The sequence below is a fragment of the Montipora foliosa genome, chromosome 11, assembly GCF_036669935.1.
Source record: "Montipora foliosa isolate CH-2021 chromosome 11, ASM3666993v2, whole genome shotgun sequence".
Taxonomy (NCBI): domain Eukaryota; kingdom Metazoa; phylum Cnidaria; class Anthozoa; order Scleractinia; family Acroporidae; genus Montipora; species Montipora foliosa.
The window spans coordinates 13,372,989-13,398,734 of record NC_090879.1 but is presented as its reverse complement, the minus strand read 5'-3'; the positions used below and the strand labels follow the sequence as shown (position 1 = coordinate 13,398,734).

Sequence of the window (25,746 nt, the reverse complement as noted above, 5' to 3'; positions counted from 1 at the left end):
GAGGGAGGGATATGTCGGCCCCTAAACCATATGTGACAAATCCCACGCCTACTCACAGCTCCAAACCGCCCTTGTCAATATAGCGTAACAATTAGATGGCTTATATATTCAAGAGAAAAGTCATTTATGTGTCATATGGTAAGCACTGGAGTCGCAGATTACAAAGTGTGCGCATGCGCCCTGATAAAGGTAACATACATACAGTCATAAGCTTTTTCCGAATAACTACAGGAGCTAATATCTTCGAGACATTACATTTACATCTAAAATATATAGCATATACAGATACCTACTAAATGCATAATATTTAAAGTTATATTCATTAAAAAGAAAAGCCGCTGTACAAAATGCGGCCCTGGATTCTCTTTTAAAACCAGTAAACTCATAGGTACGGATAAAATCAGGTAGCGCATTCCGCAACTTAGCTGATACGTAAGAAAAAAGAGAACTAAGACCATAACTGGCTGTTCCAGGTTTATTGAGGAACAGAATGTAATTTCCGCGAAGATCATGCATAAGAAGGGGACGGCAGAGAAAACGTATTTTTCATATAAACAGAAAAACCCTTTTTCAAAAAAAAAAAAAAGCAAAAAAAACAAAACAAAAAAAAACATACTTTTATCAAGTAATACGAGGAAATTTTGAATGCGCTTATTGCATAGAGATGTAGAGCTTGACTTTCGTAGTAAGAGGACAGGTAATCTGCAAATATAAATATCTTTATTCTCTTATTTACATTATTATACCGTTTCTTTGACACGAGAATTATAGCGAAATGAAAGCACAACTTTGTCGCGAATTTTCTATGATAAAAACTTGTTCAGAAATCCAAAATCTAAGTTAACAGCACACACCAGGCCTACTCTTGAGTAGCTGGCTAGAAATCATTTCCTCTGGCCGCGCTTGAGCCATTCGATGAGGGCCAGTCTCGTGCTTCTTATGTTGCCTCGCTCATGCCCAAAAAGAATTCTGGGTAATTCTGCCATTCCATGACAAGGAAAGACTCCCGATTCTCATTTCATAGTTTTTTTCATAAGTGTCGGGCCACCCAGTCCTACCAGCAAAATAACGCATCGATTGAAGGTTTTAGCTTTCAAAAGTTGCCCAGATTGTGTCAGTAGGTCCTGGAATTCGTCCACAGAAAGGCCAGAGAGACAACTTCACTCCTGAACCGCCATGTTTACAACAGAGCATTTTAGGCGTCCCAGTCTGCATGAAACCATCTCTCGCCTCTGTCCGAGACAAGACCAGGCACGCACGGTTCTTACGTTACGTTTATGCCTATAAAATCAACTCAAATCTCAATTGCTGGTAAAACAAAAAAAAACCGGCATGTTAATTTTTTTTGGTAGGCTAAGTATCGAAGAGCCAGAACATTTGCGCACGCGCTGACGGAATGTTTGAACAAGAGAGAAAAACGCAGTACCTCCAGACACCGGCGCTGGAGCGTCGTACCAAACGAGTCATCCCGGGATTTCGGCCCGTGCGATCGCTTTTGGACGCAGTTGGCCCTTCGCTGCTTTCTGCTACCGACCTTGCCTCCCGGTACGGCATTGAGGGGGAGATATGTTCGGCCCCTAAACCATATGTGACAAATCCCACGCCTACTCACAGCTCCAAACCGCCCTTGTCAATATAGCGTAACAATTAGATGGCTTATATATTCAAGAGAAAAAGTCATTTATGTGTCATATGGTAAGCACTGGAGTCGCAGATTACAAAGTGTGCGCATGCGCCCTGATAAAGGTAACATACATACAGTCATAAGCTTTTTCCGAATAACTACAGGAGCTAATATCTTCGAGACATTACATTTACATCTAAAATATATAGCATATACAGATACCTACTAAATGCATAATATTTAAAGTTATATTCATTAAAAAGAAAAGCCGCTGTACAAAATGCGGCCCTGGATTCTCTTTTAAAACCAGTAAACTCATAGGTACGGATAAAATCAGGTAGCGCATTCCGCAACTTAGCTGATACGTAAGAAAAAAGAGAACTAAGACCATAACTGGCTGTTCCAGGTTTATTGAGGAACAGAATGTAATTTCCGCGAAGATCATGCATAAGAAGGGGACGGCAGAGAAAACGTATTTTTCATATAAACAGAAAAACCCTTTTTCCAAAAAAAAAAAAAGCAAAAAAAAACAAAACAAAAAAAAACATACTTTTATCAAGTAATACGAGGAAATTTTGAATGCGCTTATTGCATAGAGATGTAGAGCTTGACTTTCGTAGTAAGAGGACAGGTAATCTGCAAATATAAATATCTTTATTCTCTTATTTACATTATTATACCGTTTCTTTGACACGAGAATTATAGCGAAATGAAAGCACAACTTTGTCGCGAATTTTCTATGATAAAAACGTCAAAAACTTGTTCAGAAATCCAAAATCTAAGTTAACAGCACACACCAGGCCTACTCTTGAGTAGCTGGCTAGAAATCATTTCCTCTGGCCGCGCTTGAGCCATTCGATGAGGGCCAGTCTCGTGCTTCTTATGTTGCCTCGCTCATGCCCAAAAAGAATTCTGGGTAATTCTGCCATTCCATGACAAGGAAAGACTCCCGATTCTCATTTCATAGTTTTTTTCATAAGTGTCGGGCCACCCACTCCTACCAGCAAAATAACGCATCGATTGAAGGTTTTAGCTTTCAAAAGTTGCCCAGATTGTGTCAGTAGGTCCTGGAATTCGTCCACAGAAAGGCCAGAGAGACAACTTCACTCCTGAACCGCCATGTTTACAACAGAGCATTTTAGGCGTCCCAGTCTGCATGAAACCTTCTCTCACCTCTGTGTTCTTTCAAAGGGTTGCCTTTACCCACATTCCGGCTTAATGATGCCATCCTGGGGTTTCTGTGGACGAAGATGGTCCAAAAAATCATTATAAAATGATAAACCTACCGAAGTAAGGCCAACTCGCTCGCTTCCTGAATACGAACTGGGAATTTGTGACGTGATTTTTATACCTGAGCCCACATTTTCCAAAAACCGCAGATGTTTCAATGAGTACTTCTTACTTGGACTCTTAGACTGCGATGGCAAGTTCTGCAGACCGTTTATCGCCAAAAAAGTAAAAAAAAAAAAAAACCAAACAAACAAACAAAGAATTACTTAGCACTTAATTAAAGTGTTAACAAGTACGTGATACAAAGAGTGGGGAGTAATAAACTTATTGTTCCGTGATAATTTTTCCAATTCTGATGTTCGAGTGACATGGGATCGAGTTAGTCAGAAATTGGATATGCTTAGGGCGTGATGTAGAGGGCCTTCAGTGCCTTACTTTGGGATTGATTTATCGGGGATAAGACTCTTGCGGGAACATTTTGTCATTCTACGTCGGTCGCTGCTCCTTCATGTTTTTCCTTAAGTTTTCGTTTTGCAATGCTATTTTCTATTTTTGTTATATTAAGTGCCCTTTCCTTGGGGTGTGGTGCCTTTGTATTAGATGAGAAATACGTTTCCACTTTATTTATAGTCACTTCTAGAGGGTAGCTTTTAGTGGTTTTTCGTAACTGGCGTGGCACAATTCATTTTAATTTAATGCTCGTGAAAGTTAGCTCAGTATAATGTTAATGCGTTGTATAGCTTATGTCACGTTAAGCAGTGGATTGAGTGACACATCCTTAATAACCTATTTCTCATTGAAGTCTCGGTGTAGTGATGTAAGTATTAAGTTTTTCTTGCAATAGATTGTTTGAGACCAGTTAACGAGAAAAGCCAAAAACAATGGAATGTTGTAGGAGGCAAATTTAGAAATCTCCTCTCCAATTCTCAGGTCTGTGCGGTGCATCGTTTCTGAGTTATTTGTAGAATCATTTTACGCAACTTTACATTGCTTTGTATGGAGCCGCCATGTTGATGCAACCTCCGTTGTGCACCAATATGGAGGCCAGAGATCAACAATAACAAGAACATTTCTGGAGTTCACTTGGAGATGAAAACGCTTTCTTTTCGCTCACGAGATAAAATATGTATGAACACATCTCCTAATGTACTTGAACCACTCAAACTGCTGAGATTCATGGGGATAGACCGTTTTTTTTCAACCAAATAGCTATGTATCATGGTGTCACGCAAGGTGACAATTCGGAAACTCAAAATGCTGCAGTATTTTCGAAACGAAAGACTTCATGGAACTGGACACTTGAAAAAAGATTAATTTTTAGGTCTTCTTCAACCTCCTATAGATAAAAATTGAAAACACCTCTGGATTTTGATTTTGATTTGATGACGTCATTAAGAAAACCATCTTTGCTGCCAACTCGACGACAAGGGAGGAGAAGAGAGAGAGCCCGGGTTCGAGATTGCTTCACTGTCACACTTCCGCGTATAACCATTCACATAGGCAGACAACCCGAAGGATGGGAGAGCGCGTGACGTCACGTTAATTTGAGATAGCTGTAACGGCCGATTCAACTGCTCGAGGAAAATGTTCCAAATCGCGATGTTTCCTCGACTGCGTCTTGGGTTGCATAACTGTCTCGAATTCTCCCAACTCCCCCTCGTGTTTAGATGAGGCTATGGAAAACACGGAAAACGTCCTCCTACTATTACTCCTCAGTCTTCTTCATAGAAGAAGGCAACAGCGACAAGGGAGAGAACGAGAAAGCAGAATGAAGAGGTCCTGTTTTGTAAGGGATATTTTTCGAAAGAGGAAGTACAAAGAGACTCGGGAAACGTGACTGCAACCAGCGGACCGAGAATTTTGTTTCAAGGCAGGGATCGAATAATTGCGAACAGTCCCAGTAGGGTTTCTCGTAAAAAACAGTACCTTTGGACGCCATCTTAGCCGGCTCTATTAACTTGAAAATCCGTTGGCATCAAAAACAACTGACACCTCGGTCTTATGCTTATGTTTATGGTTACACCCGGTTTACACAGTTGTAAACATGACATAAGCATAAGCATAAGAGAAACAGAAACGATTCTTTTTTCTTATGCTTATGCTTATGTCACTCACGGTTTACACAGCTTTTACTGATGTTTATGCTTATGTTTATGCTTATGTTTATGCTTATGTCACAGTAGTGTAAACCAGGCTTAAAAACTGAATTTTAGGGACTGGAAACCAGCTAAAAATACCTTTCACTGGAACACTTCGGGTATCATGCTATGGGAAGTTTTCTGAACATTTCGGGAAATGAAAAACGTCGAGGTGCGGATCGCAGCTTGATAAGATTATCTTACTTCTTTCACCGCCACCCGTAGAAAAGTGCTGCCGTAATGGTTATGATTGACCAAGAATGGCCGTTTTTATACTAGAGACGCATAATTCGTCTGGGACGAACTTGGGCAAACATTTTTTCTGCGTCTGTTAAATTCGTCTAGTATAAAGACGGCCACAAGACGCATTATGCGTCTGGACGAAGAATTTATTTTAGTGCGTCTTCGAAGACGCACTAAACTGGAAAGTTCGTCCAGACGCATTATGCGTCTAGTGCCCGTCTTTATACTAGACGAAATTAACAGACGCAGAAAAAATGTTTGCCCAAGTTCGTCCAAGACGAATTATGCGTCTGATATAGTTCGTCCCGTCTTTACAATAGACGGATAACATGAGAGACGCATAATTCGTCTGGACCGATTATGCGTCTCTAGTATAAAAACGGCCAATTTCGCCTCTCATACGGTAATTTGTATTTGTATACAATTGCCTTGGGCTTGCCTCGGCGTAGTTACTAAAACAAGGAATGACCTACAATGATCTATAATGACCTAGAATGAGAGCTATACAATGATCTGCAATAACATACACTAACCTGCAATGATCTCCAGTGATCTACAATGGCCTACCATTCCGCCTACCATGAGCTACAATGAGCTACAATGGCCTACTAAAATGACTTACGATCAAAGCCTTGATATTTGTACATTTTCAGTTAAGCTTTTAAACAAAGGAAAACCATCCAAGGGTCTTTTCGCAGTTTATTTCCGCCTCATTGCTGTCGTCATTTGGGCAGTCATGCAATGGACCAAACTCTTCAACCTGATCCTCTTTTGACCTTCTCTTTGATTGTAAGTCATTTAAGTAGGCCATTGTAGCTCATTGTAGGTCATTGTAGCTGATTGTATGTCATTGTGCGATGAATTAATTAAACTAGAGTTCAAAACTTTTCCGCTTGCCGGCCGTGAGACAACTGGGGCGAGAGGCGGTCGGGTACAATGCCATATCATCAATAGGCAGCGACAATTTAACCTCTTCTAGATAAATAACTCATCCGTAAACCGCAATTACAACAATTTTAATGAATGGCACAGACCTGCACTTTTTACGCGTTGAATTTTAGCCTCCTTAGCTTCGTAGCCGTTTTTAGGCTCGTCCCTAAAAACGGCTGCGAAGGAAGCTAGTTGAATTTCCGCTTTCTCATGTTTTCCACACGTTTCCCTCACGAACTCCATGACTGCGAGTCATGCAAGCCAACATGGCGAGCCATGCGAGCCATATGAGTCAACATGCGAGTCACACGGTTATTGAAAGCTAACCGTTTTAAAATGGGTGCTCAGACTTAAATAATGTTTATCAGCGCTATTTGGAATGGGTACTTTGACTTAAATGAAAGACTCGCATGGCTCGCATGACTCGGTGGCTCGCGCTGTAAAAAGTGCAGGTCTGTGCAACGTTTCCAAAATGGTGGACAGTTATGCTTATGTTTATATTGCACCGGTTTACACAGTTATTAACGTGACATAAGCATAAGCACTATAAGTATAAAACATAAGCATAAGAAAATGGAACGATTTCTTTTTCTTATAATTTTAAAGGCCTGGCCAAACGCTCGCAACATTTCAACGCAACATCTTGCAACATTGTTGGGCTCAACATGTTGCGTACGTTTGGCCACCCTGTTGCGATATGTTGCGTGCGTTTGGCCAGTCCATTCAACACATGTCGCAACATCATGCAACAATGTTGCAAGATGTTGCGTTGAAATGTTGCAAGCGTTTGGCCAGGCCTTAATTATGCTTAAACTTATATAACTCCCGGCTTACACAACTTATGCTTATGCTCATGTCGCAGTGTAAACCAGGCTTTTTCAGTAAGAGCTCCACAAATTCGAAAAAGTGTTTGTTTTTTGAGGGACAAGGATCAGACAGTGTTTTTATTATTTATTTATTTTTGTTGTTGCCATTTTCGTTATCAATGTAATCTTTAAACTACAAAAGGAGAGAAACCATTACTGGGATTCTCGTCTCATTTTCTTGTATCTCACTGACAAAATATCATCGATTCAGCTGATGATTTCCTTAGGTTTTGAAACGCCCCTGTGATAAAAAAATCACTTCCTTTTTTTCTCCCGATTTTAAAAGTGTGTTTGCTTAACACCTGAATGGCAAATTTTTGGCCCTCGATTTTTATCTAAAGGCCGTTTACTTTGAGTGTAAGACCGTGTAAGTTTTGGATTTCACGGTTCTCCACTACTCACGTTCAAAACTGACCGATTAGACCTCATAAGGTTGGATCCAGGGAAAGGGACGTCAAAGGCTTAGCGTGTGAACGCAGCTTATTGCATATGTAAAACACAAGTTTAAAAGTCTGTAAGCCCAAAACTTCCGTGCTGCATATTAATTCTATAGCGTACACACGCATTGCATTCTTAAACTAGTGAGCCTTTGAGGTCATTTTCTCCTAGATCCAGCTCTCTCAAGAACTTAAACTTTTTATAATGGTGGACCATTAAACGGGAAAATTCCAGATAAAATAAACAGGTGTCTTTTCGAAATCAAGGTTTAAAACTATGGTTACTCAGTGTTTAGTTAACATAGTTTTGAAATCCAAAGAAAAATAGGAGATGAATTTTTTTTTGGTCACAGGGGCACTTTAAGAAAACTGGGAAAGTTTATCTTTTCAGGTTCTTGCAATTCGAATGCACCAGCCACTGAAACAAAACGAGCTCTTCCTTTCGGCAGCCAAAAAGGCTCTGCAGGTTTGCACAAAAATAACATTTGCTGCAGCTAGGCGACGTACTCCATTTAACTCAATCTCAGTTTTAAGGAAACTTAATTTTCTTTGAACACCACAACACCACTGCGATGTTTCCCAAGACCACCAAACCAGTCAACACAAAAGTGTTTGTAACGGTGGGGCCAGAAAGATGCAGTAGAGGTTCTCTCCGCTGTATCATGTCCAGCTCAACAGCTGAGAACTCATCAGATGCTCCAACACAGCACAGTATATGCAGAAAGTGGTGACTGTGACCCAAGACATCAAACACACCTACCATTAGACGCTCTGGGATCCGAGTAGTATAAGCCAAAGTCCCTCCAACGTAAAATAAACAGTGACGCGCGAAGTAATGAATCGATGCTGCACTGCTGCAGGTCGTCGGGTTACATAAGATTAGCATAAACAGAAAGGGCGATGTGTTAAACAACCAAGAGCTACTGTAAGTTGCAGCTTTGATAACTGCATCAAAACGGTTTTTTTGCGCAAATGAGTGGCAACATGCGAACGTCGAAACGAACGAAATAGCCGCTGATATTCCCAGGAACATCGTAAGGGGTATTGAAAATCACCCAGTTTGTGAAAGCCGGACGGGAGTAAAAGTAGAACACTTGGCCAGCTGTAAATGCGTACACACTAATAACAGAATAATCGAGGAAAAAACAAATGTGTCGAGCCTTGATGGATAACAATTAAACAAATGCGCCCCACACTCATCGCTAACATGGTACAAATCCCGAAAGCGAAGCAGAGTAGGGGATAGATATGGGAATCTTCCCAGGTTATGTTTCTTGAACACTGCTGCAAAGCGCAATACGAAGATCACAAGCGCCAAGGCGTGACTCCAGATATTGATGGTCTCATTCGTTGCTTGAAAAAGACTTTTGAAACAGTCTGAGACTGATGAATTGCATTGTCGATAGGAAGAAATTATGAACGGTTCCCTAAAGAACGAGGGCATCTGATCAAAATTCAACAGCGTTCGTTGATTACCATACTTCAATATCTTCTCGTTGTTGTTATCCGTCAAGCCCTTTTGGATTTCGTTAACCAAAACCCAGTTGTCTTCGCATTTGCTTCCCTTGAGCTTAGAATCAGGATCTGAATATTTTTTCTTACTTGTCCTTTTGCTCATGGCTACGAAGAGCTAAGTCAGAATTTCAGTTCTAGGATTTTCGTGTCCATTTCTCGTTTACGTTCTGCATGACTAGCCAGTGTGAATTTTCCAGAACAAAGTTCAAGTGCAATATAAGCCTCTTTGCCCCGCAATGACATTCAACAGTATGCTAATCTTCATGTTATTTTCCACGTGAATAACGATGAATTGAATTCAATATTACGCTACCGCGACATCCAAATGATGCAAAAATAATTACTGACCAAACAAATTGCAATTTTATAGAAATTTTCCCATATTTTTTATAGTTTTGAAAGACATTCCTCGTGCAAATGGTACCAGACAGATGTGGATTTGGTTTCGAACTCGATGTCACGTTCAGATACGTCAATGATATTTTGCTAATAGATTGGGCCGGTATTTGAAACTCCCCATAAATATTGCGGATAATCCGGGAAACTCATGATTTTGGACCGAATCTCCCTATCTCAGTCATCTCAAGATTACTACAAGTTACAATTTTGTCATTTCTAGAGAGAATCGACTTTCACAACAATAAAATTTCAAATACTTTGTGTTTTTTGAGTTATTTAACATCGATAATAACAAAATTCAAAAAAACCCCACCGTTGGTATTTTCCCTCATAAACCTCCGAATAAAACAGCTTGCAAAGCGTTTGACGGATTGTAGTTTGAGTAATATTGTGATTGGTCAACGGGAAGTTTTTGCATCTACTTGTGTGACAGTGTAACCTTACCTCATTGTTTGCGTGAACTGACCCAATATGAGGTCCATTTCTCAGAAATGGCCTTCCTACAAAGTGTTAGGACGTCACGATGGATGCAAGTGAACCACTCACCTCATCCAGTCCAACGTCTCACACTGCCAGGTGCGATTTTTCGCGATAAAGCCGCAACTTTAACACCTAACTCAGTTTATTCAAAAAAAACGTTGGTCCCACATATAAAGTCAGTACTTGATTCACAGCTGGTTCCAACGTCTCGCTTGCACATGTAAATAGCCACCAAATGGTTTGCCTCCGGCCAGTGGGATTCGTTCTGTCGTGTTAACACTGACATATGATAATGGTTGACCTCTCCCCCATGAGGGCTAATAGTTTCATTGAAAAAGTGTCATGGGGGAGTTCTCACGAGTATCATATGACAGTATTTCTCATATGCGCGTCTTTCCAGGTGTCTCACGTTTTATCTTTTCGCCTCCCATTTTTGGAACTCCTAGCACCAAAAATGCAGTTTAGTAAACTTCCTGCGAAACGGATTCACCCGCTGACATCTCGAGTTTTCAATATTAGTTACCCAGTAACATAAAGTGCGTTCCGCCATACAAGAGTTAGTTCAGTAACAGTTTGCAAACAAATGCGTGGTTGTCCAGTTATACTTCATTTTAAAAGTACAAAAGGTCTTCTCGATGATGGATTCACTCAGGGCCGTAGCCAGGATGAGGCAAATGAGGCACTGCCTCTTCGCGTTTCGTTTCCATGACACCTGTTATGGAATGGTTACCTAATAGCTCTTAAGTAGCACAATTTCCATTGACATTTACAATTTTTTGAGACTGCATGGAGATACAAAGTAAAGGAAAAACGCTGTTTTTTCACTAGGCCTCGGAATCAGTGAACGTAAGCAAGGTGCCGGGTGCATAATTAAAAATAAACTTGAGCGGAAAGGCTGATAACGGTGAAAGAATAGATAAAGCCAATCTTTCGAAAAGCACTGCCTTTCTTCAACGACAACGGTCTACAGAGACGCTACAACATCAAGACACGCAGTGGTATTTCGTGGTATGTGCTGCAATGCTTAAGAATGTGAATTTAACGGATTTAAGTTGTAATGTTCTTAGAGCGATTTTCAACCGAGTGTCGTAAAACCAAAACCAAAGTAATTACTTTAGCCAATCAGAAAGGACGGAGACAATCCAGTAAACCAATGAAAACTCGAAGCAATTGCACCGTAGCCGACACAAAGCGCGGGAAAATGTGCACGCGCGAGTCACGATTGGTTTTGGTATTACTTCTGATTGGTTGAAAAAGTGGCGCGAAAACTTTGAAGCAATCACTGAGTGAACTAATCATAAACCAAAGCAATTTGCTAATTACTTTCGACACTCAATTGAAAACCACTCTAAATCTGGACAATTAAAGCAGTTGTCACCTGAAAAATTCAGGTGGCTTCAGTGGGACTCAAAACACATGACCTCCACGATGACGGTGCAACGCTCAACCAACTGAGCTATGAAGCAACACAGTTGGGAGCAGATCAATTTGCTGAGCTCATGTGTTCCCGTGAAAGGACTGCATACTTCGTTTCTCATTATCTTTCACATTACGTCATTGCCTTTTTTCGAACTGTTTGTTTATCACATCAAAAAACAACACATTACCGATTTGTTTTGTCCTTTCGGGACGGTGACCCTGTACTTTTATTAAAGAAATCATTGGGTTGGAGCAGCAGGCGCAATGGTGCGATCATTCGCCTCCAACCAATGTGGCCTGGGTTCGCCTCTCCTCCAAGAGTTTTTTTCCGGGTACTCCAATTTTCCCCTCACCTCAACAAGCCAATGTATGATTTGATTTACTTATAGTTTCTTTGCGATGAAGAGAGAGCCATTTTGTAATTTGGAAAGTCGATAAAACCATTATCATCATCACCAGGTTCACCTATTGTAGATTTTGTCACCGGATCAATGCACACCATGCAGGAAAGAAAGAGCGCATGTGCGGTTTGGCTGGGTTAAATTTTGAAGGAAGACAAATAAGACATGCCGGTAACGGCAGCCTTCCTCGAGTTTCCATGGTAGCGATAAGAGCATAAATCTCAAGAACTTGAAATCTTTGAACTAAACAGTAAGTCGACATTGCTGAAAATGCTAAAAATGCATCGTCACTTCTAATTAATGTCCAGAAAGATAACGATTCTGGTAAGCAGGAAGCGCGTCAATGATGACTTTCACTCTTGCGCAAACACGCACAATGAAATGAACAAAGTTCGTGAAGAAAAAAATGAGGCTAAAGTTCAGCTGATTCAGAAGAAATATTTTGTTAGAGGTTAAACAGTATTAAGTAAATACTGCACAGAGGGTCAAGTTCCTTTCCAGAGAAGGTGCCCCACCGAACCGAAAGTATATAGTTCATCTGGTTACTTGTATTTTCCCGTTTTCGCAAGGGTTCCTTGCCGTTTTTGTGATTCATAAATTTATGTCATTTCATGCTTGAGATGTTAGACTCACCTCGATTTTAATAAGTGCGCTTTGGTCAATTTGGAACTGTGACGCAAATTTCTGCATTGAAAACTGATTAATTAAAACATAAAAGAACAGGCTGGGCAATTGTTTAGAAAAGAAACTTCTCAAGCAAATTATCCATAACGGGAAAAATAACATTAAAACCCTTAAGTTCATTGTTTGAAAACTGATGTTCCATATCCAAGTGTCAAATAAATCACAATGATGATTGATTGTTATCTTCGCACGCGAGCGAGAGTGGACTAAAAGATACTGCGCATAAATCACATTTGACAAACATTTGTGGAATCCCTTAGCACTGGGATACATCAGACGTTAATACGATTGGCTTTGTACACATTATTGTCCTCTCCAAAGAATGGAAAGCACAAAAATCGCTGCTATGGGGCAGGTCAAATTTAGTCTGCGAGAGTTAAACCTTAAACGAGGAGGAAACAATGTGCGCTGGCTGAATGATCGCGAAGACAGAATGCTGCAGAAGTCTTTGAACTCGATGGAGAAAGCTCATAAGGAGACACTGAGTCGTCTTCAACATGAAGTCCAAGGTCTGCAGGATACATTGAGAGGACAAGCAACGGTTCGCAATCCGCAGTTCATTAAGAAAACGCACGCACCTGAGAAAGAGAACAACGGAGCAAAACGAACAACAACATCAATACACACGTTTGACCTGAGAAGACTAACAAGCGAGCATTTGTCTCCGGCGAGTAAGTTTGGTGACGAAATTCCAAACTCAATGGTTGAGGAATTTGAAGACGTAGAGAATATTCTCTTTGAAGGTACGAAGTCAGTGTTGCTAATTTATTCTTCGTTCTGCATCTCTCAAAATCCAGCAAATGAATAATAAATAAGATCGAAGCATCAAAAGGCCTGAATTCCACCACTTTACATTTGTGAATTTAAAGTAAGGCCCTTTTAACTTTCATCGAAGTTTTGCTACGAGTGAAACAGTTGCAGCTAACGTCGCTGACAACACGCGTCCCCGTCTCTTCGCATCGAAAACAACTAGTTCATCAGTTAGGCAACATGTGTAGGGGTTTGTTGATGTTTGCTTATTAGAACTTTTTACTTGACATGTCAGAACGAGGAAATAATACACTCCGTCCACTTCGAAGCAAATTAATTATGATATCACAGCCCCATGATTAAAGAGATACATATATATATCCCAAATATCATTGAATAATTGACCGACTGTAATCATGTATCTAATTGGCAATGCCGTCTCCTTTAGAGGTAACAAGTTAATTCAAGTCAGACATTATTTCGTGGGTAACTATTCACGGTAAGGAATGCAAGATCATTTATGCTTGTTTGAGCGCAGCATACACGATTTTAGCCCAAGTGTTCGAGTTCAGGAAGGATGGGTTGGCAATTAGGGCGATGGGAAACAAACAAAACAATAACTTAATTTTAATTTCAGGGTGAAAGAAAGTGAAAGAGTATGTACAAAAGCGAAAACAAAAAGTTTGTTGATCAAGACAAAGTAGAAAGTAAAGGAAATTGAAAACTACCGAACCGTATAGGTTAACCCAAACCCTAAAATGTTCTTTTTCAGATGACAGCAACCCCAGTCAAAATACTTTAAAGGGTCTGGAAGTGAACAGCTCCCATAAACATGCTGCCTGGACGAGAAAAGTGTCCTCGGACTTGAAACGACCAATCACGAAGCAGTTATCGAGTTCATCGGAACACTTGTCGTCTTCACCGTCGTCTTTGTCGGGTTCACGTCGACAGATTTCCGTCACAGATCCGCCTCCAACAGGAAAACTGAGCGTTAGTCCTGGTTTGAGGAAAACTCCGAGTCTTAATTCCCTCCAGCTTAACACAAATCCTACCTCAAACCGCAGTAAAGAGATGTCCGGCGAAACACCAATCCAGGCGTCTACAAATGCCAGCATTTCAGTTACTCTCAACAGTTCTTCACAACCGGTCAGAAAACTTTCACCAAAACCAATGCGCAAGCACCAAGGTAGTCCGTTATTTGTCAGGAGAAACTTATCACCGGGCAACTCAACGGGAAAATTAACTTCCCCGAGACTCGTAAGAAAAATCTCCTGCCCCCCACAAATAGAGCACCTTCCCATAGTGCACAAGGAGACTAGGGCTTCTCTGCCCTCGCGTGATAACAACGGACCAACGGCACTTTCTGTCGATGACATACCAACTGAACTTCCTAAACTGAGAATATCACGTGGTATCGAACCGGGCGTTTCCTTTAAAGGCAATGTCAGTCCGGTAGATCCTAATGAGGACGTCATGGATTGTACTCTCCACGAAAGAGTCAATAACTTTCTCAGGAGTTTAGAAAAGAACGACGAAACACAAGAAAACGAGAGATAGATTTCCCACAAGAAAACGAGAGATAGGTTTCCAACAATAAAACTGCTGGTGTTTCACAAATATCGAAGTCAATGCAATAGTTCCTTTTTATATAGCTAATAAGAAAAGTTAAAAAATAACGATTCAACCTTATCTCAGTTGTATATAGTCCTTTGGAATTCGTTTGACCATCGTCTCAAATAGTCCAATTCAATCAATCTATTGTACATGTAAGGAAATTCAACGCATTTTTAACTTCAAGGGTGAGGAATGCGTTGATTCTTTTAATTGCCTGATGGTCACTGCGGTATGCCTCAATGTAAAAGCGAGTTCAAATTAAAAATTAAACGCATAGAGACTCTACGGAGCTATCATTACAACTCGATGAAGTAAGATCCTCCGCCGGAGTGAAAGAAGTCCGGACAGGGGCACCCAACGAGAGTAAACGATAATCTTCGGTGAAATGTATGTTCGGGAGAGGCAAACTGTTCTAAGGATTTCGGTTCTTCGTTGCCAAACAGCTATAGATTTCTTTACTGAAACATCACCTAAAAGATTTGCAACCAGGGAAAAGTAGCACCTTACGTTTTCGGAAGGGACACTTAAAAAGGTCACCTAGCAGTTTCGGATGAGAAAAAGGTTTGCTGGGAAGTTTATAGAATTGTAAGGTTCAGCTAGCAATTCCTGAATGAAGATATCATTCCCTAAAATTCTCGGACACTTCAGTTTTCAGCTAAGATATCAAATTCTTCTAGGTGATAATAACATCTCTTTAGACAGTCTTTATACATTACAAGGAGCCTAGAAATTTCCTCAAAGGCTTTTGGCTTAATCTTCTCGTTGGGTGCCCTTGTCCTGAGAACGACTTGCTGATGGTGAGAATGAGCGTGTAAGTATTACCGCAGCAAATATAGATCACATTTCACAGGTCGAAATCGTCTCTTGGGAGACACAAACGCGATGATAAAGCATACAGACCCTTTTAATACGAGTTCTATATTCAGTTTTCCACTATTGACTTAAGACACCGGCTTTTGTATTCTTCCATATTTATTTTCTTGTTTCGGAGAAACTGACTTATCAAGTTAAAAATGTCTGTTTAATAATGAATTACATATTAACAGCTCCCCATTAAAACGCAATAAATCGCCTTTAAATAATTTTAAGTGATTGACTAAGCATTAAAAATTACAGTTCATCCTTGACATGTCCTTTAGAGGCAACCAACTGCGCGATGATAGTCCCTTTTATTTTATCATACACTTCTTCCCTCTTGCGCCAGTACTTTTTAAATTGTTCTTCAATATATTCCGTCGAACGAAGTGGTTTGTTCTGGTCGTCCTGGTGTAACTCATTAAGCAACTTAGAAGCTTCCGGATCGTCGATATTTTCGCTGTCCAGATATTCCAATGTTTCACGTAATGCCTTTGATATTGCCAGTTGGTAACTGCGCGAAACCTGATAATGTACAATGTGTTATAAGAGCTCTACCCAATCAAAAGAGACACAGGCAGCCCCATAAGCCAATTAGAACGGGAAAAAATACCGCCACAGGCTCTCAGTGAGAGAAAACGCATGCACCCTAGCCGAGCATGGCACAAATTATGTTGGGAAAATGGCGCGTTTTTTTTTTTTCGATTTTTTTTGCATTATAAGATTTTAAATTACCATCGGATTAACGTAGTAGCTTTAACAACTGATGTCTTAAAGTATTTACAACCATACATCAAAAAATTTTGAAAACTGAGCATTCTATTTGTCAACTTTCTCCAACTTACCTTGCAAGCAAATGTGTAACGCACTCCACTGAATCCCGGGTTGGGTGGTCTAGCAGAGTGAGGAATTATACCTCTGAATATCACAATTCTGCCATAACGAGGACGCACAGATGCTAACCATTCGTATCGCTGTTTACCGGGAGGGAAGGGCTCACCATCTTTGGTTAAAAGTTCTTCAAAAAACACAGTTTCGCCATAGTTATTTACCTCCCAGTCAGGTGTGAGGTACAACAAGAAGGTATACTCATGCTGGAATATCAAAAGGTATAAATACTCTTGCTATTAGAAAGTGTCTTTTGTTTCTACATTACGTTAGGGCGACCATGTTGTTCAAGCATACAAACAAACAAACAAACTTAAACAAAAAAAATTCTGAGCAGCCCTGTTGGTGTCATCCAAACTAATACCACAGGGAAGCAAACTCTACTTTTGTGCCAACATTGTTTTGTTTTGGTTTAAAACGAAGCAGTAAGCCGCAGATAAGGTGAGTGGAAACATTTAGAAATAAACAATAATGCATTAGCCAGGACCTGTGACACATTTTGCGAATCACAATAACGTTAGCATTTGTCCTAATAATAATTAGTCATAATAATGATAACTAATAATGATGATGATGATAAATTAATAATTAATAATTAAGCATAATTAATAATAATAATAATAATAATAATAATAATAATAATCATATAGTAGTTTTGTCCTAAATAATTGAAATTAATGAGACTTAGCATACATGTAAGTGTAGCGATTACTTTTCTTGTAAACTAGAACAGAAACTGAATGCATTTTAATAAAAGTAATTGATTGTATCTGAACACAAGGATTGCCCTTTTTTCAATTTAGATGCAGAATATGAATAAACCCACCATACCATGCATTTATTTTGCAAATCAGACACAATATTTTGTGGGGGACTTGTATTGGTTTTACAACAGTTCTTCTACCATTTGTCATTGCAAATACCCATACAGATCTTTCATCAATGTTGTATGAGATTCTATTACAGTATGTACAGAATCTCCTTGTCACATTGCACAAATTGCAGCTCAATCTCTGGCCACTGAAATGGCTTTTACCTCATTGTCTTCACAGTCTTGGTGAATTCTTGGGAAGTGTGAATTCCTGATGATGTTCATGGATACGTCATATGGATACCACTCATGAATACCACTAAGATATGCCGCCAGCTGCTTAACAAGTTTCCACAGTCGACTGGTCACAAAATCCTCTACCTGAAACAGCATGGACAGTTTTTGATACCAAAATGTCAGCAGTAAAGACAAATAATATAACCTTCACTCCCTTAATCTCAAGAAAACAGGAATGAGTTGCTAAAGTCATGTGATAAAGCAACTGTGAGACATATTCAGGTTAAAGTACAATGTACTGTGACAATTTGTTCTTGCCTTGCAAGGTTAACAATGACAACTGAAATGAATGATGGTAACTTACTGATTCACAAAATTACTGCATAAATAAAATGAACAGGATAATAAACCTTTAACATGGCAATCCAGGAGACATTGTCATGCTCTTCATCACCACTTGTGTCGTAACCATGGTAAAGAAAAGCACTGTTGTATTGTAACAAGAACAGTCGCAAGGCATCAAGATCTTTGGTGTCTATTAAGCCATCAAACACGGCAATCTCTCTTCCCTGGCTGTCATGAAATCTTCTTTTCTCATATTTGCTTAAATCAAGGGCAGGAAAGTCACCTCCATCAGACAAAGCAAATCGCAATGTATCCTGCTTTTCTGAATTTGCCATTTGCCTCTGATGAGAAATGGGAAAAACAGCATTCACAGTCTACATCTACGTCTACATCTACATATTCCAGCACACGGCAAAGTCCCCTTTTGACTTATGGCTGTTTCTGCTTCGGTGGCCTCATACAGCACAAGCCTTTTTAGAGACATCACCGCCAAGCCGGCCACTTCTAATATCTAACCTGCTAATTGCCCTTTCTCGCAGTCTGAGAATGAATTACTAAGGGTGCAGCTCTACGAGGTTGGACCAAAGGAGCTGTGCTGCTGACTAGGCACTTGGCCCCTGAACACGACCCATGTATGACCTCGGAGTACAGCACCACAGCCTGATGGAATAGGCCAGGAGTTGATTTTGAGGAGGGAGGAAAACTGGAGTACCCGGAGAAAAACCCTCGGAGTCAGATTGAGATTGACTGAAACTCAGCCCACATACGACCCGAGCCAGAGTTGAACCTGGGTCACAGAGGTTGGAGGCACGGTTGATGACCACTAAACCACCCATGACCTCCCACGTGACAGCACAATGCTCAACCAACTGAGCCACCAGTGCGCAATCTGAATTTTCTGAAGCCATATTTTTTGGGGATTAGTTTACTCGGATGAGTAGATTCTTTTCAATACTTGGACATTTTAACCCACTGACACCTCAAACAACCTAGGACGCCCCCAGTTGTCAAGTAAAATCGCCTGGTGTTAGGCAGAGTAAAATCTGTTCAGTCTCACTACAAGGGGTCAATGGGTTACCCTTTTGATGCCTAAACCGGCCTAAACTGGCCACACTTAGTATTTTGCTCTGTCTAATGCCAGATGACTTTACTCGTCAATGGGGAACCCCAAGGGTGTTAAAAGATGGCAGATGGTTGGAGAGGAGTAACTGACTGTATTAACAAGGGGGCCTAATGGTCCCAGCTTCTTCTAAGGGTGTCTAGGGGCATGCATTTTTCAAAGAATTATTTAAATGAGTTTTAATCTTTATTCTTGGGTTTTGAAGAATCTGTCTTCTTTCTTTCTTTCTTTCTCACAACAAGGGGAGGAGTACAGGGTCTGTTCCCAAAACTGCAGCTGGTAATCAGACCTAGATTAGATTAGATTTTCATCTAAGAACTTCAGAATAACGCCAGAGTTGTGATTTTTGGGAATGAGGGTGATGACAATAATGATTCCCAGTACCTTAGTTTCCACAATTTTCTGATCAGCTCTCTCCTTTGATGTTGAAAGTCTTATAATAACATCGTACTGAGCTTGCAAATAGGACATAGCAGGAGGCTTAAAGATGAAAGGGACTGATGCATTCCATACCACCATTCGTCCCACTTTAGGGTAAACAGCTGCAAGAATTTCTCCACTGTCTTTGTAGAATATTGACTCTCCGTAATCATTCTTCTTGAAATCTCTGTTAAGAGATATTCGAACCATGAGATCATCTGTTGCATGATCTAAAATACAAGGCAAATTTCAGCAATGATAACTTTGCAAGCAGTATACGTAAAGCAGCAATATAATAATAATAATAATAATAATACTTTATTGAAAATCAGTCAATTAATACAGAAATTATTAAAATCATAGAAATATTCTGTTCCAATTATAAAAACAGTTCAACTTCATTGTTCCTTACATTAAAAACAAAAATCAAAAATATATTATGATTATACATTTGATTTTAAAAGACTCCTAAGCGGCCTTCACTGTAGCCCAGTTCAATGTTTGCATCTGGAATCTGGCTTGAAGCAGAATGACTCTATCATTGCCATAACAGATGGTCGTATAAAGGCAAAAGACAATACTAGTTTATTCCTTTAATTCAATGATTAATTAGTTAATTAAAGGCTTATTAATCTTATTAAAGCTTAAGCGTATAAGGTGTCACAATTTTGACATCGCTTCATTACGCTTCTCGTACCTTTGCCTGCTGCAGTTATAAAATCTAGCCTTCGGTGCATCGAGACAGCCACATCATACGGAAAGTAGATTTTGCCGCCGGACAATATTTCAATGGCGTTCCGACTGATATTCCACAAAGCAGTTTCGGTAAAAAACTCTGGGTTCACAGGAGCAATCCAAGGAGAATTACTAGTCGCATTCATTGTTCCAAAGTCCTGATAATAATCGCTTTTAGTGTAAAACCATGATGAAATTTTGCCCGTAACTTTTCCATAGGTCAACAAGGAATGAAAGGACTTGAGAACTCTCTTTGGGAAGAGTTCATCGAAAATAAACACTCGTTTTTCGCCGTCCTCGAATGTTTGTTTCAGCTTAAGCTTTGTTGAACTAGACGGGCTCAAAAGTAGAATCAAGCAACACAACAATGGAAGCAAATACATTTTGAAAGGCGATAAAACAGATTACACATATTTCTTCCCCATTCGTTCGAAAATTTTCATGTTTTGGTGCTCATGATTAAAAACACCCACTCCACGTATTGCTAATTTATCATAACACACTATTATGACACTTTAATAACTTTACTTAAAGTACCAACTCAACCGCATGGGTGATGCCCGCTGAAAGTACAAGAAATTTACGCGGGCGTCATCGGAGGGAAGATAGACCAACTGGGAGCACTGAGGGCGTTTTAACAAGTTTTGGAGGTGGCTAATAGAGACTTGTCGTCCAAGGCATTCCATATTGTAGCAAACGGAAAGGAGTGACCTCACTTCTCGTGATCTCTAAAGGCTGGTTTTCACTAGCAACGGAGTCGGAGTCGAAAGCGGAGTCGTTAGCACGTATGACCGCGGGTCTAATTTGCAGGTCGCAGGTCGCAGGTCGCAGGTCGCGGGTTGCAGGTCATTGTTTCACCAACACAGAAAGTATCCTAAACATTCTTAAAAGGTAACCTTAGGCCTAATTAGGCCTAAACAAAAGTTCTTAGGCCTAAGCTTAGCTTTTATGAATGTTTAGGGTACTTTCTGTATTGGTGAAACAATGACCTGCAACCCGCGACCTGCGACCTGCAGATTAGACCCGCCGCCTAATGAAAACTGCCTTCCGATTCAGCTTACGATTACGTCGCTACGATCAAGTGAAAATTATATTGTCGGAGTCGGAAGCAGAAGCGGTAGAACACGCCAGTCACAATGCAGAGAAGTGGACTCGGAGCGGGGACAAAAAACACCCTCCTCCAATCAGTCCGGTACTGATATACTATTGGTTTCTTTCAGCACATTCTTTTTGACGTTCTTATTTTAAAAATTTTGCAAGACTTGCCCTCTTACGACTACGATTTTTAGTTTTCACTAGATCATAAGCGCTCTTAGTTTACGACTCCGACTCGAGCTCCTACTCCGTCGCTAGTGAAAACCAGCCTTAAGGAGAAAGGAGCATATAACATAACGTAAGCTGCGGTTTATATTTTTAAGAAAAGAGTGTTTAAGTAACTAGCGTCTGTTTTTCTTTAGACGGCTAGAGCTTTGGGACGGGACTCACACGTTCCCACTTGTAAAATTAGGGTTTGTCAATAAGGTATACTACTCCAGCTGCAAACCAAGGTACTTTGTCGAGGAAGAGAGAGGACCCTGGGAACGAGGTTGCTCGCATGCTGGATTTTATAACGATGGGATAACGAAGAAGTCGCAAGGTAAAATAATTTAATAGCCCATTTCCGAGTTGCTGCATGCCTCAGTTTCAAAGCGAGTCCTGGTGCACAACCATTTAACTGGAAATGAGTTGCGTATTCTTATTATATGCAAATCAAACTCATTTCCCTTACAATAATTGAGCACCAAGACTCACTTCGAAACCGAGACATACAGCAACTCGGAAATGCACTATATCGGTCATTCGTCCCCAGGGCCTGTATTCTGCAGCTAAGCCGCCTGTTTATAGCACGTTTAGGCAGACTGACCCCAAAAAGGTGAAAAGGTTACATCGAAAATTTCATCCCAGTTTAATAAGAAGAATTAGCTTACGTTCTCGGTAACTCTTAAGTCACAAGAAGAATAACAGGAGATGCCTTTCGTTTGTGATTCAAAATTGAAGTTTACGTTGGTTTGTTCAACCATGGAATGGCAGGACAAAGCGAGATTTTGCTACAATAAAAGGGCATTTAGCCGGCATCTTGTTTCCGGCGTTTTACATCAAACGGAAAATGTGATAATTATGTGGAACTGCTCTTATTTGAGTCCATCAAGTGTTTATAGCCTGCTGTTTTTTCTTCGCGGAAGGTAAGTCACCCTCCCAAGATCGCACTCCCAAATGAGAACAGCGCTTGCCACTGCATACTTGGTGGCCATCTTCGAATTCATGTCCGCCTCCTCTTCAAGGCGAGTTTAAGTGCGAAGTTTTTGTAATAAAAATAAGGTGTCATTCATATGTAACGTGGAACTAATTACCCTCAGAAAAACTTCGCACTTAGACTCGCATTGAAGAGCAGGCAGACATGAACTCGGAAATGGCCTATTCGCGGAGGAGTAATGTCTCCACGACTGAAAGGGAAAATAGCGAACTGTAAACCATCTGTCGAATGCCACAACCAAAGTTATTACTGCGTTTAACGTTTTTGTATTTTTTTTCTGCACGTGCTGGCCACAAGTCCACATAAAATTCTTGCAAACTCTTGAACCCTTATACCAGCGTGATATCATACAACATTTATAGGCGATTATTAAAATAATACCGCAGAAACTATCAGAAAACTAATTTTTCTTTTGGTAATATCAACTAAAATTTGCTAGAAAAATAGGTTCTATCAAAAATAGGCTTCACACCGGGATTTCAATCCGCAGTTGATAAAAGAAATTGATGTCAATTTTATAATATTTTACGGGTCTATAAAAGAGATCATGATGTATCTTTTGCCCCATGTCACTGGTAATCCTTCGTGATAATGTGTTAGTCTGCCCGGGTGCATAAATGACCAGCCCATCCTTGTATCCGTTACTTGACAATTATACCGCAAGAACCTGCATCCTCCGCCCTGGAAAAAAAAAAAGAAAAGAAGAACATCAAAATGAAGTCACTTCATCACTAAAACACGTCTAACTCTGTTCTCTTGTAGCTCAACAGGGGCCGGTTGATCGAAAGCCGATTAACTCAGTCCAGGATTAGCGTAAACTCTTGTTTCATGTTCTCAACTTTTTGGTGAAAGTTTCTTCTGATTATTCTTGTTTTTCAAGATTGACTTCTTCTAATGTAAGGTTTTGCCGAATATCAGCGATGAACAACATTTGGGAGTAGATAAACTCCTTGGTTAATTTTTAATCTGGGATTAACGTTAATTGGCTTTTGAACAACCGGGCCCAGGACTATAAATTAAAACTTGCTTTTACTGCCATGCAGAAATAAGTATGTTCAAGTGACTAGTGCGGTCTAGCCTGATCCAGTTTTCACGCGAAATTAACTTCTGAGGAGTGTAAGTTGTATTGCCTGTTAACCCATTGGACCAAACGTACACTCTGATAGTTAATTCTGTCACTGTCAATACAGACATATAGTGCCACGCTGCCAAGAGCCAACTTATGCATCGTTCACACCAAACCTTACCCATGTTTTGAAGATGTTTAGTTAAACAAGGTTTCAAAGTGTTTTATTTTCCAAATACATCTGGAAACTACGTGACAATAATCAAGACTTCAACATTAAATGGACTATAATCAGCCGTGCAAGACCCTACAGCAACATTTCTAAACGATGCGACCTATGCTTAACAGAGAAACTGATGATCATTACTGCAAACCCCGGCAGAATCCTAAACAAAAGATCAGAACTGATTTCCAAGTGCCGCCACGAAAACAAGTTTTACCTTCGGAACAATTGACTCAAAAACAATACCTTATTAGTTTTTTTCTCACACCTTATTGTAATTAGAACCGCACTGCCCTGCTTTTTATAATCAATAGACGCCGCGTGTGTATATATAACTTGATAGGTTTATTCGCCATTAAATACTGTCTGATGAGTGCGTGAGCACGAAACTCGGAGTAACAGAGAATCTTGCCTCTTCGTTATATCTTTTTATTTTTTAAATCATATATACTGATTTTTGTCGACTACAAATTTAGCACAGATCAAAGCATGTATTGAAACATGTAAGGCTAACGCTCAGATCGACTCAAAGAGTTAATTAATAGGTAAAACATTTTACAATCTTGGTAGTTAATTCTGTTGATACATTTTGTGCTCCGCAACAAACTTAGTTTTATTTTCAGACGGTCTATATATAATAGGTCTCCCGCGGCCCATTCTCGTCACCAGAGCCTCGGATCGACCCAAGGCCCTGGGAAACTCTGTGTAGGAGAACATGCGCCGTAGGGTTGTTGTAGCCAAAAATTGGCTATTTGAGCCTTACGGCGCCTGCTCACTTCTCGTGCTAACATGAATGCACCAATTAGAGACGCTTTTGATTGTTCTTCACGAAAATCAATGAGAAGACACTTTGTTTCAGGGTTCCCCAGAGCTCTTCTCTTCCTCGGTCAAGAGAAGAGCTCTGGGGTCGAGACTGTCCCGCGGCCATTGACTCTAACCCTAACATATATGATCAACTTTAATGCGAGGAGATGACTCGGGTGAACTAGGAAAAAGGCAGAATGTTCCAAACACGTGTTTTCCATTACTTCTTCGGGTACTCCACCACCGGGACAGAGGGAAATAAGTTCAGGAGACACACCCCCTCAATCTATTGAAAGAGACTTGGTTACTCGTAAAAAGCGCATACTTTCATGAAGCACGCACCAAATACGCTTGAATCAATGGCAATCAGTTCGATTTTGATTCTGAAGGCCACTTACTCCATGATCAATTCCTGGTCTTGTTAGTGCAACATTGATTGTGTAAGTTGACGAATCGTGGTGGGGTCGTAAGTAATACTGACGGCTGGGATCGTACTTGACAACAAAGTTCATGACGGATCGAGCCTGCCGGGAATAAAGTTGAAACATAATCAATTAATTCAATGTTGAGAATCATATGTTTATATCTATGAGTATAAAAGTTTAAGTTCACTTCGCGGGTTATTTTCCGGCGGTATGGCCAAGTTGATGCCAAACAAATGGCAAAGAAGTTAGTGCATGTTATTTGAAGACACGGACGATCCAGGCAGTTGAAGTAATTTAGCAAATGTCAATCATGTCTGGACATAAGGTTTGTACTTTTACATCAGAGGGGAAGGAAGTTTCTAACTCATATCAAATTCCACAAGCAAAGAACTATGGGTCACAAATACGTAAGCAACACGTGGATACAAACGGCTAAGCAAGCGTGGTACGCATGCGCGCGGCAAACATGTTTGATACAGCTGTCCAAAAGAACAAAACTTCACCCATCAAATACGAGAACAAAAGAAATGTTTTAAGTTGTTTGATCGAATGTTCGACGGCCTTCAAATTTTATCAAACACGACCAAACACGATCAAACAGCACCAAACAAGGTTGCCAAACGGGAAAATGTTTGCTCACCAAATATTCAGCCCATTTTTCGGCTGTTCACTGGTTACAGCGGAGTCCAGTTTGAGTAGAACAACCGCCTGTATCAATGCCTAGGGGCATGCCATTTTTAAAGGGACGCTTTCAAACGCCACATTTCAAAAGCAAAATTGAAGGTTGCATTTAG

The 25,746-nt window shown here is 40.2% G+C and overlaps 3 protein-coding genes and 1 pseudogene across 3 annotated transcripts in view; 1 reads left to right on the top strand and 3 right to left on the bottom strand.

The window, feature by feature from the left end:
• Positions 1 to 7,083: 7,083 nt before the first annotated feature.
• Positions 7,084 to 9,461, bottom strand: LOC137974914 (membrane progestin receptor gamma-A-like; annotated as a pseudogene).
• Positions 9,462 to 12,555: 3,094 nt separating this feature from the next.
• On the top strand, positions 12,556 to 14,805 carry LOC137975765 (uncharacterized). The gene is made up of 2 exons (XM_068822945.1): positions 12,556 to 13,109; positions 13,889 to 14,805. Exons 1-2 carry the CDS (start codon positions 12,689 to 12,691, stop codon positions 14,671 to 14,673), a joined length of 1,206 nt encoding a protein of 401 aa, XP_068679046.1. The 5' UTR covers positions 12,556 to 12,688; the 3' UTR covers positions 14,674 to 14,805.
• Positions 14,806 to 15,615: 810 nt separating this feature from the next.
• On the bottom strand, positions 15,616 to 20,642 carry LOC137975764 (uncharacterized). The gene is made up of 6 exons (XM_068822944.1): positions 20,104 to 20,642; positions 19,371 to 19,636; positions 17,932 to 18,207; positions 17,510 to 17,665; positions 16,431 to 16,679; positions 15,616 to 16,110 (listed from the first exon to the last, which is right to left on the bottom strand). Exons 1-6 carry the CDS (start codon positions 20,522 to 20,524, stop codon positions 15,841 to 15,843), a joined length of 1,638 nt encoding a protein of 545 aa, XP_068679045.1. The 5' UTR covers positions 20,525 to 20,642; the 3' UTR covers positions 15,616 to 15,840.
• Positions 20,643 to 22,069: 1,427 nt separating this feature from the next.
• LOC137976707 (multifunctional procollagen lysine hydroxylase and glycosyltransferase LH3-like) overlaps positions 22,070 to 25,746 on the bottom strand; it is a 29,420-nt gene continuing 25,743 nt past the window's right edge. The window contains exons 21-22 of the mRNA XM_068824061.1: positions 24,926 to 25,051; positions 22,070 to 23,115 (exon numbers count right to left, since the gene is read on the bottom strand). Coding sequence (XP_068680162.1) covers positions 22,960 to 23,115; positions 24,926 to 25,051 — 282 coding nt within the window. The 3' untranslated portion in view covers positions 22,070 to 22,959. The remainder of the gene's footprint in view (positions 23,116 to 24,925; positions 25,052 to 25,746) is intronic.